Raw genomic sequence first — 15,974 nt, 5'->3', positions numbered from 1 at the left:
ATTCATCAATGTGGATACTCACATCGTTATCATAATATGTATCTTTAGAGTTTTGCTTGGTGTGGACAGTCTTTATTCCCCTCGTACTGACTGCATTCAAACTAATTATTCTCACATGGACTGGCTCACTTGGATTACAGTCTTTACAAAGAATCCACATTGCAGTCTGTTTTAATTACGCAAATTATATGAATATGACCACAGTTTAAGTAACCTAACTAGATTTAGGCAGGACATGGCACCATGTCTCAATTTGAGTATTACCGTGAATGTAAACAGTTATTCATGGTTCCCGTAGTCTGTCTGAGACTATGCTTCATGGCCTTAGGGTGCAAGGTGCTTTCAAAAGGGTACAACGTCTAATCGACCACCCCAGTGTTAACCCCCTTTCAATCTAGCATCCCTATTTTCAGAAGTGGTTAAGCCCCCCAAAAAACATATATTGTGTTTTATAAATCAGTGGATCTATAGCCTTCATTGCTTGAGTCTGCCCTTTACATAGAATACACACACATCAACATGCCTCTATATTCTCTAGGCATTGCGCCTGGCAGCTGCTGGCTTCTATCATCCCACTGACTAGGTTGTGACTGTCTCCTCTCACTGACCTCATTGACAGTGACAGCGACAGTGCTGTCTTATTTACTATTATTTGTGATGTTTTTCACAAAGTGAATGAGCTAATCCCTGCTAACCAACTTTATCGCTATTTACAGTGGTCTCATCTCAATAAATACTCTCAGAACACATTAATGAATAACAACGCACCCTCTTTTTTTCTCCCCTGAATTGCAAAGCATTTCCATTTTAGTAATCAATTTATGTTCATTCTTTTTCTCTCGAAATTCAAAAAGCATGCTTGTCTAATCCATCATTTAGAGTGCAGGGGTGTTTTTTGAGTTGTGGGTCTGCAGTTTGCGTGGCTCGCCAGTAGATAACCTCGGAGAGGCCGCCGTACCCACTAGTGGGACTTCCTAATGGACCGGAATGGCCTCGCTCCCCCCATTCATTAGCATTTACTGGTCTCTGAAACTCCACTAATGGACAAATGCTCCTTATATTTATAAGGCTTTTACAGGGCATTGCGTGTATATTGATTTTTTTATATTTTATCCTCCCTTCCTCAATCACATACTCTTAGGGAATTTCAAACAGACTTCTGAATTGTGAGAGATGTTATTTACTTAAATAAGGCCAAGTATTCTAATTCTTTCTTCAATTCAGTTTGAGTTTGTTTGTATGTACTGTGTGTGTGTGTGTGTGTGTGTGTGTGTGTGTGTGTGTGTGCGTGTGTGCGTGTGCGTGTGTGTGTGCGTGTGCATCATGGTGCAGTGGGTTCACACACGGCACCTCCGCAGCTTCAAGGTATCCACTTGACATGGTTCAGAACAGGAAGCGGATGTGAAGATCAGAGGCATGTCTTTCATCCAGTGCGTTTATCCAATGAATCTGTACAGCGGGCTATGAGTAATGATAAAGGAATGGTTTCACAGTTAACCAGCTTTCATAGCTGAATCCCTCCCAAGCCTGAACAGGTTCTGCTGCAGACATTGTTGCATATGCATGAGGCTCAGTCCAACTGGACACGCCTTCTTGGATTCCATTTCCTCTTGGCCTTATGGTTTACTCATTTTTGTCTGGAAATAGGGCAGAACTCACTCAGTTCTCTGTGTTGCCCCCAGTTGCACCCTAGGGGAAATACTGTTACTGCTGTTACTGCTGCCATAGACAGACCTGTGTGCTTGTAGATCGACACACTTATATACGATGAAGTAGGGCATTAATTTAACAAAATATGGAGATACAACAGCATTGAAATGAATTAGACCACATACGCCATTTGAAACTATTTCTATCTCTTGGACTCCAATCCACACTGTACAATCCTCAGTGTTAATTTAACTCTGAGTGTTCAAACTGTACTGAGTGGAACCAAAAAGACCCATAAGGGTCAATTTGGTCATTTGTACATGCTCAGAGTTAGAATTGTAAGGGTCCATTTGGTTCTTAATTATCAATCATTTACAGTAGCTGGGTACTCCCTGGAACCCACTCTGGGACCCCTGGGGGCAAAATGTATTGGTTTGTGAATAATATTACAGCAACAAACTTCCTCCTTCTATAGTTTCCTTTGCAAACCAAAGGTGTGTGGTTTTCGTGTCGTGGGCCCACATGCAGGATTTGAATATTCCTTAGTGTATTCAAAGCTCACTGCCCTCACTCCGTTCTTCCGTTGTTTCTAAAGAGATGCAAAGTGCAGGGGAAAAAAAGAGGCACAGCGCTGACCTCACGTCGGGAGCAACTTAGCCAGGTCGGCACTGCAAGTCGGTTGAGCGCTGGTGACGAGATGCAACACAAGGACGCGGGCCGGGCTGTCTACTTATCACCATCCGTCATCTGGATGGCTGTGCGCGTAATGGGCCGCTGGGCAGACGCTTGCCCCCAGAGCGCACAACATTATCTGTTTACAGTAATGCTGCCGTATTGATCACCTCCTCCTTGCAGATAAGCGGAGTGATTTACAGGATGGGGGTACAAAAAAAATGCAGCTGCGGAGATGCTGCTGCCATATCTCTCCCCAGGGAAGCCGATTCCATCTTGTTACCATTACATTAATGAGCTAATTCCTCTGCGAGGCTCTGCGCTAATGTCCCGGCATAACCCTGTAGCCTGAGTTATACTTAGTTGAGCGTCGTGCATCGAATATAGCCAATAGATTGGCTGTTTTCGTTGCACACGTTGAACACCCACGCACAACTAAGCATAAATGAGGCTTATAGCCACTGGAATCCCCAGACCTAGTCTTGGGTGGACGCTCTGTTTGACTTCCACTAAAATCTCTGCACTGTAGCATCCCTGATGTTACCACGTAAAATGTGCCGTAAACCAAATTGATTTAATTTTTAGAGACTCTAGCTAATAACTCCAGGCAATTTGCATTATGTTAATTGTGTTGCATCATAATTCATGTTGGGCTCCTTCATATGACTCCAATAAGTTCTGTTTATAGTTTTATACTGCCTGCACAAGATCGGCAGGGGAAAGAAAAACATTAATCCCTGTATGCTTTGAACCAGTCCAAGTTACAAGCAATCTTAATCTTAAGCATGCCAGTCTCCAAAAGGAGTCCGTAAGATTCCTTTTTATTTTTAGGCAGAAAATGCTTTGTCCCAGTCAGTGGAGGTTTTAAGAGGTTACCACTCTTGTTCCTGTTTCAGCCCTTAAAAGAAAATTAATAATACAAGGCTATCAATCAAGAATCTTCAATGACTTCACGGCAAAGTAGATTGAATGGTTCTGATACTCAGCTGTCAGTTGGCCTGTTCTTCTGTCTTCCAATAGGGGTCACTGGAGAGAAGAGAGAAAGAAGGGCTTTCATAGTTCTTGTAAACTGGGCAAAGCATCAGGCTCTGTCAGGCTTTTGATCCCCTCACTCTCTGAAAACGTAGATGTAGGGGGGAGACACAGTAGGCGCACACAAAAGAGACCCCAGCCACTTGAAACTTGTGGGGAAAAGTCAATTTTTAAAAGTTTATATTTATACTGTGTCGGTAGCAGTGTTTTCCAAGTTTAAGTGCAGGACATAACTACAGTGGTAACTTGATCGTGGTCATTTCTACAGGAAGCCTGGACATTCGTGTTAACCCAATTTGTATTGCCACCTCTTTCTAACATGACTTGGTGTATCCTGTGAAATCAGACCTGCTACCTGTGGTTTCATTTCAGGATGTTTTCTAGCATTCTGTGTGAGCATGAGATTGTGAGTGAGTGAATGAGAGTGTGTGTGTGTGTGTGCGTGTGTGCGTGCGTGATGCTGCGTGACGGCTCATCAGATTTCTCTCCCTTCATAGCCGGCCAGTGTGGCACGGCAAGCAGAATGGATGTCTTGGAAGCATTCAGGGTATCGGAAAGATCAGCAGCAGAATCAAATTAAATGTCATTTAGATAGCAGTGAATGAAGGGATTGTTTGACAGCGCAAGGAAATGGATTTGCTCCTCACCTTTTATTTTGGCTTAGGATTCTTTTTCTTCCCCCCCGAACACAAATTTTCCCTGTTTGAAAAGCAGGGGACTCAACCTGATCTGGAAGTTGGTCAGATTTCTGCAGCGCTGCTCCGGTCAGGCTTGGCTGGCCACATAGGAAACGCACAGAGAGGGTGGGAAACGTGAGACTTGGGATTGAGGAGCACAGATCTCTGGCTTGATAATTTTAAGGCAGTGACAAAAAACTGCATAAAGAGCCTTTTACATGCTTGTTGTCCTGTTGTCAACCAAGAGTCATCCAGGGGGGAGTTGGCTATTCATTATAACAAATAACCTGGGGTCTCATTTATAACCGCTGCATACGCACAAAAGGGGGCTAGAAAACAGGCGTATGCCACTTCCCACGGAAAAGTAGGCATCTATAAAAACAAACCCTGACCCATGTGTATACATGTTTTGGAGACGGTGAGAATAGCGATGCCGATGGCAAAGTAGTCAAATAAAGCTAAATGTTCTAATGACCCTTCTTCTCACAGTATGCATTTCACTCCTTATCAAATTACACAGCCTTCTAATACCTTGTCATGAGGAAGAAACGGGACTTAACTGTTTTTATTTTTGCTTCGGGTCAACGGCAGAACAAATAATGAAAAAAACAAATGTAAAACAACTGCATGAGAGATACAATAATTTACAGGCCTACATACTGTCTACAGAACAGAGAAGAAGGATAAATAGCTAGGCTACCAAGAATCTATCAAGAGGAGTTTGTCACTCATTCAGACAGGTAGAAGCAGCAAAATGTTGATGTGGCATGTTCCACAAGACTGTGCTAACAACAGCAATACAATATACTGTACAACAAGTATACTATACTGTATATTGTTCTATCTACAGTTCTATCTTAATTAATTTACAAAACCTATGCGTGTGTGTGTGTGTGTGTGTGTGTGTGTGTCTGTCTGTCCCAGGCATAACTCAGGCGCCGTCCAACCGAAAGACCTCAAACTTGGCTTGTGTGTCACAAATTATGTGAGGGTGTGAACCGAAAATCCACGGATATCTGTATCTGTATGTCCGTGGTTCTGCGGAGAACGTAATGTATCTCTGTGTGTTTGGGGGGGGGGGGGGGTATAGGCACTGGCTTCCCTAATTGGCCAACCCAACCCATTGGCTTCACTGATTGGCTGAGTTTTGTGTCCTGATTTCTCTTGTAGGTCAGCTGCATTAACTGTGTCTTTATCCACCGCTCTATTATAATTATATCTTATTATCGACTTAGAAACGTCAACACATCGGGTTTCCTTGCACTGTGGATGAACAGGCCAACATCGAAACATAATTTGCATCAATATCTGTTTTCTCAAATAAAATATGTGCACTTTCTAGGATTGTATTGCAATAAGGACACCAACTCAGAATTACTTTATTTTAGTTGATCAAAAGCATTTTCATTCTATAAACTGGAGCTGTGTGTGATGGCTGGCTTCTTGGTAAGTTAATACTCATTAGAGAAATAGCACTCCGATTTTGATTATTCAATATATACAAACCTGTGCTTTATCATTCATATGTAGTCCTCGTTGTCTTAGCCGCTGCATCATGTTGGGTTCAGTTGTAGAGCACCACCAAGCTGCTCAAATATAAGTTGATACTGATTTATAAAGGGAGAATGACATGTAAGTGTGCCATTTTTGTCTGTGCACAATGCACATAAACCTTTAGTATGGAATCCATGCACCAATTGATTGTTTCTTTAATGCAATTGCCTGTTAAAAAAAGAAGGGGAAAAAATCTAGTGCTAGCAGGGCAACAGTCTTTATTATGGCTGCTGTTTATTTAACTCCGAGTGTTAAAAAGGTCCTCAAAGCATCTACCCTGTCTATCAGCCAACGCGATACTCTGTGGATTTCGGAGATGGGTTCAGTTTTTAATTCAGAGGTCAGTGACTCCCCCAGTGGTGCAACCCACCCACCCACCCAATCATGTCTGAGCCTGTTGACCACCCAGGTAGAGCCCCAGAGGGCTGGTGGGGTGGGGTGGGGACAGGATCAGGTGTACTCTATCCCTCCAGCTCTTGGCCCCAGTTCTGCAGTGATCTCAATGGTCTCACCAAAAGCCTGGTCGTCCTGGCTGTCTAAGGTTAAGCTGTTTAGTGTAGCTGAGCTCATTATCTCCATCTCTGTTCTCTCTCTCTCGTCTTCTCTCTCTGCATCTCCCCTCCCACATGTCTTCCCTTCTCTCTTCACCTGTGTTATTAACCACATCCCTATTCTGGGGCGTTCATTCAGAGAAAGCAGAAAGCAGATCTACAAGCTCATAACGCATCGCAATGCAACTTGCTGTGAGTTTATAGATTGTTTATTTGCCACGAAGACATTCGTTGTCGAGGGAAGAAAGAGCACTGGGGGACCCCGGTCAACTATCTATATAGGTTTTAAGTGGTTATGTCAGTTGTTACATCTTTGAAATAGCGCCACTTCAGCTTAGGAAATGTGCTGTACTGTAGTCAAACCTGGTAGGCTGTGAATAATAGCCGCTATCGTTTTGGAGCTATCTATGGGTTCATCAATTTGTGCAACGTAATGAGACCTCCGTGGTGGCATAGGGCCTAGGCGGAGGAATGCTGCCCGCTCAGATTGGCCTGGCACATGTGGATGCCTGCATAGTTTTTTGTGAAACAGGAGACACGTTTAGCATGGCACTTTACCAAATTGTCCCTCAAAATCTTTGACACGAGCTGTCATTGGAGGGGCGTGGGGACGGTGAGATTCCCAGAGAAGAGTGTGCTATCAGGTGTCATGCTAATCAAGTTCAATTAGGTGGGAGGAAACCAAAGACCGATCACTGTGATGGTTCATTGTACGTGCTGGTGTAAGGGCATTACTCAAACGTGCCTCTGACAGGCTCCCCATTTGTTCGGAGGCGACCAAAGACAAGGCTGATTAGCCGGGTTACAAAGCAATTGCATGCTCATTACATGAGCAGTTGACTGAGTCGATTGTGAAGCCAGGAGGGGGAGTTCCATACTGTGACTCTGAAGCCGTATTGCCGCGACGTGATTAGATCAGAACCTGCTGGCTTCAATGGTGGGAGAGAAATAACAGCCATACCTTGGATTGAATCCTCTTAGACGATCATGTTACTGATGTAGCTAGATGGAGAGTTTTCACAGTACTGGAATGAAGTTTTTTTCCTTTTCAGCTTCTGCAGTGTAACTTCTAGTCTTCTGTATTCCGCTTCTAAACTTAAATGTGATAGCATACAGAAGTTAAGGCTGCAATCTAGAACTTTTTGTGTGTGCACAAAACGTTATCTGTATGGTAGAGTATGTTAAGTATGCTCGAACAGTTTCTTCCGCCAAACCATCAGAACCCTGAACACTCGCCATATACTGCCCCCAAAAGCAACATCTTGAGATGAATAGCACTTTTGAATAGTACTGTATCTATATTGCACTTTGAATACATCAGCACTTTTCTTTACCATGTTGTCTGCTCTCTCTCTACTTTTTAATGTTTTTAAATGGCTTTGCCTCTTTTTAATGTGTCTGTTGTTTTTAAATGTGACAAGTACCATGAGTTGCGGAGAACGGTATTTTGCTCCCTTGTATGCCTAGTGTGTACTATGGAAGTGACAGTAAAACTGATTCTGATTGTAATGAGACATTTAGACCCTGTATTCAGGTATGTTGACAAGTGGTATTGGCTGATGGGCAAAGCACAATATTTACCTGCCCAAGCTGCCGTTCGGTCTTAGCTCAGTGGTTAAAATGTTGTCACCTGCGTGGAAAACCTGGGTCCAAGTCCGGGAAGAGAATACATCGTACGGATTGCGGATTTGTTCTCCTTCATCTTAGTCATCAGCCCAGGGCAACATGAGGTGGCAACTGACAGCATTGGTTCTTAAGACTAACATAAATTAATCATATGCAATCTTGCTGGTGGCTCCCATTGCCTTCATTGCATTAGGACAGTTTCATTATCATTTAGTTCTGTACAGAGAAAGATATCCCAGCTCTCACAAAGCTAGATAACTGAATGCTACAGTTGTCTGAAGAACCCTATCCTGTTTTTATGCAACACCTCTATTGTATGAACCAAGCCAGTCCCAGCATGTCATTTTATATGCCATAGGTTATCTGACACTCCTGCCATTGTGCCTTGTTTTATTCAGTATGGACATCTTAACCACTTAAGCCCTATTCCTTTTTTTTTTTAATGGCCGATCTACAACTTCACAGCTATTAAAAAAACAAAAAATAAGAAAAACATTTTGCCCATAATGACATGTCCAAAAGAGGGACGTCAGGTCCCAAAAGGGGTTCCCGGCTTGAAAGGTATAGTTGCGTAATGGGGTGCCAGGTCTAAATGGGGTGTAACCTTAATACAGTACCAAAGATAATGTAAGTGTAAGGAGTTAACTCATTGAGTGCCTGAATTATTTCTGGCTATTTCTGGCCAGTACGATTTTGATTTTATTTATTTTTTCAAAGTAAAAGAAAAGTGCTTAGGAAGCGAGATACAGCCTTTTTCAGTTATAAGTTAAACAAGGAGTGGATGGAGCTGCAAATCTTCAGATAATGATATCTTGGGTTAAAAAAAAAGAAAAAGGTTTTTAGTTTTTTTCTATTATTTTTTCAAAAACACATGAAACACGTTAATGGCACGTTGCACCACAGCGGTAAAACACGTGAAACACGTTAATGGCACTCAATGAGTTAAGACATTCAAATTACAATTTAGTTTTTTTTTGTCAATCTGTTCTGTTTAGTTTTGGCTTAGATCTTGCTCATTAGAAAAGCAGTAAATCGGACCCAGTGTTGTCTTTTTATTCACCACACCACTCCATCCACAGTTTCTTAATTCATTACTTTATTGTCCAGTAGATACTCTAAGGCAGTGGGTCGGTCCCGAGATGACAGTAAAGTGACAATTTAAGGACATTTAAAGAAAATAAATTCAAGACTATTACTGCATCAAAAGTAAACTACGGTATACTAAACTGGTCAACATTGGCAAAATTGTCAAATAATACAAGTAAGAGGCAGAAATTGTGAAAATAGCTGATAGCTCACAACGCTAAATGTAATACCTCAATGCCTACTACAATTCCAAGTGCTTGTCAGAGTGGGGGGTCCCCGGTTCAAATATGATTATTTTTGGGGGGTCCCCGGTTCAAATATGATTATTCAAATATGGTTATTTTGGGGGGTCCCCAGTTCAAATATGGTTATTTTGGGGGGTCCCCAGTTCAAAAATGATTATTCAAATATGGTTATTTTGGGGGTCCCCAGTTCAAATATGATTCTTTTGGGGGGCCACAGCCTGAAAAGGTTGAGAACCACTGCTCTAGGTACATTAGAGAAGGTGTGTCTGACCAAAGCACTGCATCAATGTCTTGAGGACAAAAAGGTACAGTATGCCCCAATGTTTGGAGACTTGCCCGTGACTCAAAATGTAGTACTTCTCACATTAACGCTGCATTCCATGTCTGACAGCTTTGCACTACAATGTCAATAGTGATATGCTGAAATGACTGATCTGCCCCACGAGCAAATGAAAAACACAGAACGGAGAAAGGCATTGACAGACTTGGATCAACGTCGGTGTCTCTATTTTTTTTTTGCTTTTTTCAATTTTTTACTTTTTCTGTGCCAACTCGGTTAGACCGAAAACACGCAGCAGATGTGAAGGTTTCGGTAGATATCAAAATGTTTACCAGTTGAAAATAAACACAGCCTACTTTAGACACGGAGGAGCCAGATTCCATTCTTCCAGCGAGCAGATAGGACATGCCACTCTGCCATTGGGCTAAAATATACAGTTGTCAAAAAATATTAACTGATGAAAGTGTGAGGGGTGGTGAGGAGGGGGGGGAGGCAGTCAGGGCGGACTGATTGGTCAGTTATCTGAGACATTAATCTTCTCCGGGTCTTGTTTTAAAGCAGACATAATACAGAGGCACGCTGACTAGCTCAGAGCTCTCCTCTCCCCCCCTGGCCTTGGCCTCCGTCTGGGGGCCGTGAGGAGCTGCTGAGAGCAGTGGCTCTTATCTCTCCAGAGGAAACGCTGCACCATCTCAGCCTTAGATGGGGGCAGAGATTGCGCTCGGCTCTTCGGACGGTGTGGTGCACTCCGACGAGGTCACCCCTTGCTTTGAGTAGTCGACGGGAGTGTTTCCCTCCCGAAAAAGCGGCTACCCCCAAGGCTGGCACTGTCGATGCGTTGTGTTTTTTTTTTTGTTTTTAGTTTTTTGACACCCCAAAGATGAACTGCACCCTTAAGGAGCCACAAATACTACGGAGAGTGTTTGGTTTCCTGATGACTGCAAGATAGTCTTGTCAGCGCCCCGGGGCTACACACCTACATCCTAATAGATGTCTTCAGAATGAATTGTGCGGGGGAGTAGCAGCCGGTGTTGAACTGTTGCTTGGCTTGTGATCACTCATGGTTTTGTCTGTCCGTCCTTGTCTTGTCAGGTCCCTCTGTGCTGCTGTAAACACCTACTACCTGGCATGTTCCGGCTGCCCCCTCAACTGCTCCTATGACCTTTTTAGCAACAAAATAGCCCTGCTAATGGACCTGCTGTATCATCAGCTAACAGTAAGTCCACTTTCGGAGAAAGCACCACTCATTCTTTTTCATATTTAATCTGATAAAAGATTTGATTTACGAATGGATACACTAACAATGATGATTTTACTGTGTACTTATTTCTCTTTTGCACTGTGGAGATAAGCTTAAAGTACAAGAATTTCACTGTGCATGTGACAATAAAATAACCCGAACCTTGATTTCATAAACATTTCTGATTTACTTAGCAGTAATTGTTGATCGTTGCATTACACATCTTTGTCAGTGACCTTCCAATATGCAGGAGTGATAGCTCGAGCTAATACAGCAATGGCACAGGAGCTTGTGAATGTGATCGAGGTTACACGGTGTGATCGAATTACCTTCAGTATTTATTTGCTACCCAAATAGATCATGTTAGTTTCAGGCTGTCTGGTTAACCGCCCCCCCCCCCCCCCCCCCCCCCCCCCCCCCTCCTTTTGTCTGGTTAACCGACCCCCCCAGCGTCACTGTAAATTCCTCTGCCGATGCGCAGCGCTGAGAGAGAGCACAGCGACCTCGTCGCCGGCGCCGGTTCCTGGCACGGTGTTAATAAAAGACAGAGCGAGACGCACGCTAGCGGGTAGCAAAGCCCTTGCCCAGCCACTCTGCAGATGCTTCTGGGCTGAGGGAATGTGAGAACACAGTCAGGCAGGCGGGCAGCATGGCGGCGAACATGTCAGCCCATATCCTTCAGCACTCCGTAAGAGGGACTGTAAACATCAGCCCACTCCAAACATCTAACAGTGGCGGCTGGCCGGGGCTGCCCGTGCGCACGCGCACACACACACACACACACACACACACACACACACACACACACACACACACACACACACACACACACACACACACACACACACACACACACACACACACACACTGCATAGACAGGACAAGGCACAGACATGGGGCTGTGGTACATGCATGAACTCTACTGGGGCTTCCTTCTCCAGTCCTGGGTTCCAATCCAAAGCAGTCATATTTCCTGAGGGCACGCAGGGAGAGGTTAGCCCTGTATGCTTAGGTTTATATAAAACATATCCCAGCAGCTGCTCTGATGACTGACATGTCCAACAGCACCGCAGGAGACGAGCTAACTTTCTTTCCCCCCAAGTTGGATGCTAATTTAAAAAAATAAAATAAAAAAAAGAATACGCTTCTAAAATTATTCATGTTTCTTCTCACCCTGCAATTATGAAACTTATAATATTTCCACACACAGTCTATGTTTGTCTTGACTTGTGTGTGCACGTGTCTCTGGTCTCGCTTGTGTGTGTGTGTGCGCGTGTGTGTGTGTGTGTGTGTGTGTGTGTAGTCTACAGAGTGGGGGTAGGGCAGCTGTCTGAGGAGCATGTCCCCCTTTAATTAGATTTGCGGAGAATGTTGGTGGATTTACTAACGCTGTCAGTATGCAGCCCAACCATTAAACCAAATGGGATGGTTTTACCTGACCAGGATTTTCCACATTGAACAACACTGGCATTGGCCTTAATCCCGATCTTTGCTACGTTTACATTCGCATGTCATTTATCTGAACGAGCAAATCCAAGGTTTTCGTATACTGCAGGCTTCTGCATTTGCCCACCATCTCAATCATGCCTCAGTTAGTAAGTCAACGGGTTTATACGACGTGGTAACAATAAACACCTTCCCTGTTTGGTCCAAGGAGCGTTTCTGAACGGGTACAGTATCTTCGTGCCAGACCTATATATCGGCCATTCTTTGACGACATCGGTATCGGCAATTATGAGGGCCAATGTGTCCGGATTTTTTACCACTTTCGACCTGGCCTCCCTTTGTTGGGCATGTCATTATAGGAGAAAAAATAGCCGATCTTGACTTTCCACTTTTTATTTGGCTATTCAAAAATAGCAGATATACAAGCTCATAGCGTGGCACTGAGTGCTGCGCTATGAGCTTGTAGATCTTTTTCAAATATCAGTCAAAACATTGGTAATTGGTGGGCTAGGACTCTCCAAAATCAGGGCCAACATTGGTCGGGCTCTAAAAGTATCTTATTCAATGAGTACAGTACCTCTGAGAGCTCTCCTATGCCAGCAGACTGCTACTTCACCTCTTGCAGCATCACACTGATTGTTGAGCATTAATGTGTGGGTTAGGCTGATGAATAATAAACTTTGAGACCTGGGGTTATTTATCCCCCTACGTAAATGCATGCCATATTTTGGCCGCTGGGTTAATTGGATGACATTAAAGGGGGTTTAAATAATCTTGTGTTGTACCAGTCTCTTTTCTCTCAGTGGATACTGTGACCAAGGGTATCTGTATACTCTCATATCTGTACTGTCATTTATTATTGCCACAAAGGCGTAACAGTTTATGGGTACACCGTATATGGTCTTGTTTTTAAAACTATTGTTTTGGAAAAATCTCTTTATTATGCACTGAGGAGTTTGCGTTTCTCATCAGCTGTACGTGCCAGATGAAGACAAGTCCATCTTTGGGCGCTGCGTGAACAAGCAAGTGTTTGAGGGCCTGACCACTGGCTTGCTGCAGACCAGCGCTGCCGTCCTGGGGCTCCTGTCGCCCCTTGTCCCCGAGGAAAGTCGAGGAGATGGCTTCTCAGACACCAAGGCGAAGAGTGCCGCCACAGAGTCCTTCAACACCCGCACACATGACTTAATCAGGTAATCCCCCTCCCCGACACTCCCTCCTGCTATGAATCTGCCATCGTCCTCCCTCACAGCACCTCTTTCTCTCCTTTCACAACCTTTTTACCTCCTTCATCACACGCCCTCCTTCACTCCTCTTCTCAGGGTTGAGAGTTGGTCAACCTCTTGCCTTCCTCTGCGGCATGCCTTGTGTAAAGAATGGGCTGACAAAATGTCAGTTCTCTTTGGAACCGGTCCAGCTAGATTCTGCTCAGAATGAGAGTGCGGTGTGAGAGCAAGGGGGGTGGTGTTCTGGCGACGTTCCAGCGTGTGCTTTTCTTCACATGTTCTTCGGCGCAGCGTTAAAAAACAGAAATCTGTTCCAGCGGCGGTGTGGGGGGGGGGGAGGGGGCTCGCGCCACGAGGCAGCGTAAACAAAAGTCCTCCCCTCCGGACCTGGCCTTTCTGAGCCGGCTGTTTGGGGTCCGGCTTGGAGGAGTCAGGGCTTCGTTTGGCCGTGAGGAAAGGCAGGCCCCCCGGACGCCGAAGCCTTGAGGAAGAGCCCTGGCTTCCCACCGGCCCTTCCCCACCAGTCATGATTCATCAGGTCGGAGCAGCTGCACAGGGCCCCGCCACTCTCATCCACTGACCCAGTCGTAACCCTGGAGACAGGGGAGGGCCTGAGAAAAATGGTGTCGTCAGACTGGTAATCCCAAGCAGGAACGGAAGATTTACCTCGACTGCCTGGTGTAATGTATAGGTTAGTGTGCGGGGAACGGAAAAAAAAGATCAAAACATTTGTAACTTTTTTGCAAACCTGCTGCCATTATGTTGAACTTTAGATCACACAGAGAGGGGATCATCATTTCCTTCTCATGTTATTTGTTGCCTTAGCTCACTTTTTAGTGCTCGTAGATCCCCCCCCAACTTACCATTCACATGCATGCTCCACAGCGTGTATGCAGTGTGTATGACGAGACACACTGGGACAAGACGGAACACCCGGCAGCTTTTCATGCGAGTGTGTGGGGAATACGTCTTTGTGTACAGCAGCCAGTGTGAGAGGAAAGCTCCTTTCAACCCATGTTAAAGCTGTGGAAGAGGATGAAGTCAAAACAAGGGGCTGCGGTTCAAGTGTCAGATGACCCATTGTGGAGGTTGAAAATGGGAGTAATTACCTGCCTGGAGAAGACCTCACTCTGAGCGGGGCGGTACAAACAAAGAAAAGGTATGCAGGAGGGGGAAAAAAAGAAGTAAGGGGAAGAGTCGAGGGAGCGAAGAGGCGTTGCTTCACAACAGCAGCCTCCTACTCCTCGGCCACCAAGTCTCACGTACCTGTACTCCAATGTCTTGATACGCATCTTGTGGTTCTCCGTGGTTCCGCCTGTAAAGGTGGGTTTATCTGAGATCTGAGCTGTGAGAAGACGGCCCCGGGTCAGCTGTCTGTCAGGTGGCCTGGAGCTAGGGCTGGCACAAGGGGAGGCTCAACAGCCCTCTAATGACACTATTAGCAGTGATTTGTGGCTGGAATTGTACAGGGAACCTGATCATGAGACCTGTCATTGGCGAAGACAAATTGGAGATATCACAGTAATAGCAGGGGGTTGGAGGGCTGACGGTGAGATATCTGGTTTCAATTGCCACACTGTGGAGGCATGCACAGTACAGGCCTTTGTTAGCGCCTATGAAATGATTTCTTTATTTTTTTATACAGGGAAGATAACTGTTATTGTAGATTTTCCATTTAATAGTTTCATGTTGTGAAGGAATAAGCAGTATATTTTATATTCACTGTGCACCCCCCACCCCTCTTTATGTTTCTTGCAGCTATGTGGTCAATATGGGCTTGATTGACAAGCTGTATGGGTGCTTCCTGTCGGTCCAAGGTCCCGTAGACGAGTGTCCCAAGATGACTGCCTTCCTCCAGCAGGCCTCGGCTCTGCTGCACAGCATGTGCAAGCTGTGCTTTGCTGTGACTGGACGGTGAGCACTCAGTGACCCATCTATATATAGTATAGTATTATATGCACACACTCACACATACATACATACAGAGAGAGTCATCATGAATTCTTTTGGCATCTAATCATGTGGATCTCTGGATCGACATGGGAACGGCGTGGCTCCAATGTGGATCTCTGTGGACTCCTTTCAGCCTTTACTTTAAGTTTAATGAACTTTAATTAAGTTGTATAGTAGTAGTATAGTATAGTGGAGATACTTAGTTAGCCTACTGACAATGTGCACAAGAAATCTGGTGCTGATCTGACCCACAGCGGTTTGCGAGATTAAAGATTAGAGAAACACACACAGACACAGACCAACCCTCTTGCAGACGGCTGGCCTCCTGCAAAGCCCTGCCGTAAAAATGTCAAAACCATGTGCTTTGTGAGCCTCTAGGTAATGTTTTTTTAGTTTTTATTTTTTGACGAAGACGGAAGCGTTAAGCCGCGGTTCAAAAAGGAGAAATACAGTTAGAAATCAATCCTTTTGCAACCACCCACATCCTCTGTCTGAGAATAATCCAGAAATGTAATTCTAGCACAGGAGTGCCCACACCTTTTTGACTTAAGAACTACTTTTAACTAGCCTGGCTCCAGCCCCTGAATCGCTAGCCTCGCATTCAGGGTTTGGTGACGCTCTAGAAGGCAGGGTTTTCTCGGTTGAAAATCTAACAGGCGGCCCGACCCAATCGGGACCGGGATAATCTGGTATGAACCAATCGCCAAAGAGTCCCACTTTGGCCACGCCCCCACCTCAG

At 44.7% G+C, this 15,974-nt stretch overlaps 1 protein-coding gene across 2 annotated transcripts in view; it reads left to right on the top strand.

Annotated features, from left to right (window-relative positions):
* Window positions 1-15,974, top strand: part of scaper (S-phase cyclin A-associated protein in the ER) — an 89,012-nt gene that overhangs the window by 56,283 nt on the left and 16,755 nt on the right. For both annotated transcript variants that reach the window (XM_084059044.1, XM_084059045.1), the window contains exons 24-26: window positions 10,466-10,589; window positions 13,032-13,249; window positions 15,041-15,196. In XM_084059044.1, the coding sequence (XP_083915170.1) occupies window positions 10,466-10,589; window positions 13,032-13,249; window positions 15,041-15,196 (498 nt within the window). The remainder of the gene's footprint in view (window positions 1-10,465; window positions 10,590-13,031; window positions 13,250-15,040; window positions 15,197-15,974) is intronic.

The sequence above is a fragment of the Gymnoscopelus microlampas genome, assembly GCF_963454915.1.
Source record: "Gymnoscopelus microlampas genome assembly, chromosome: 6".
Classification (NCBI taxonomy): domain Eukaryota; kingdom Metazoa; phylum Chordata; class Actinopteri; order Myctophiformes; family Myctophidae; genus Gymnoscopelus; species Gymnoscopelus microlampas.
The sequence above is the reverse complement of the archived record's forward strand: the minus strand, read 5'-3'. Positions and strand labels throughout refer to the sequence as shown.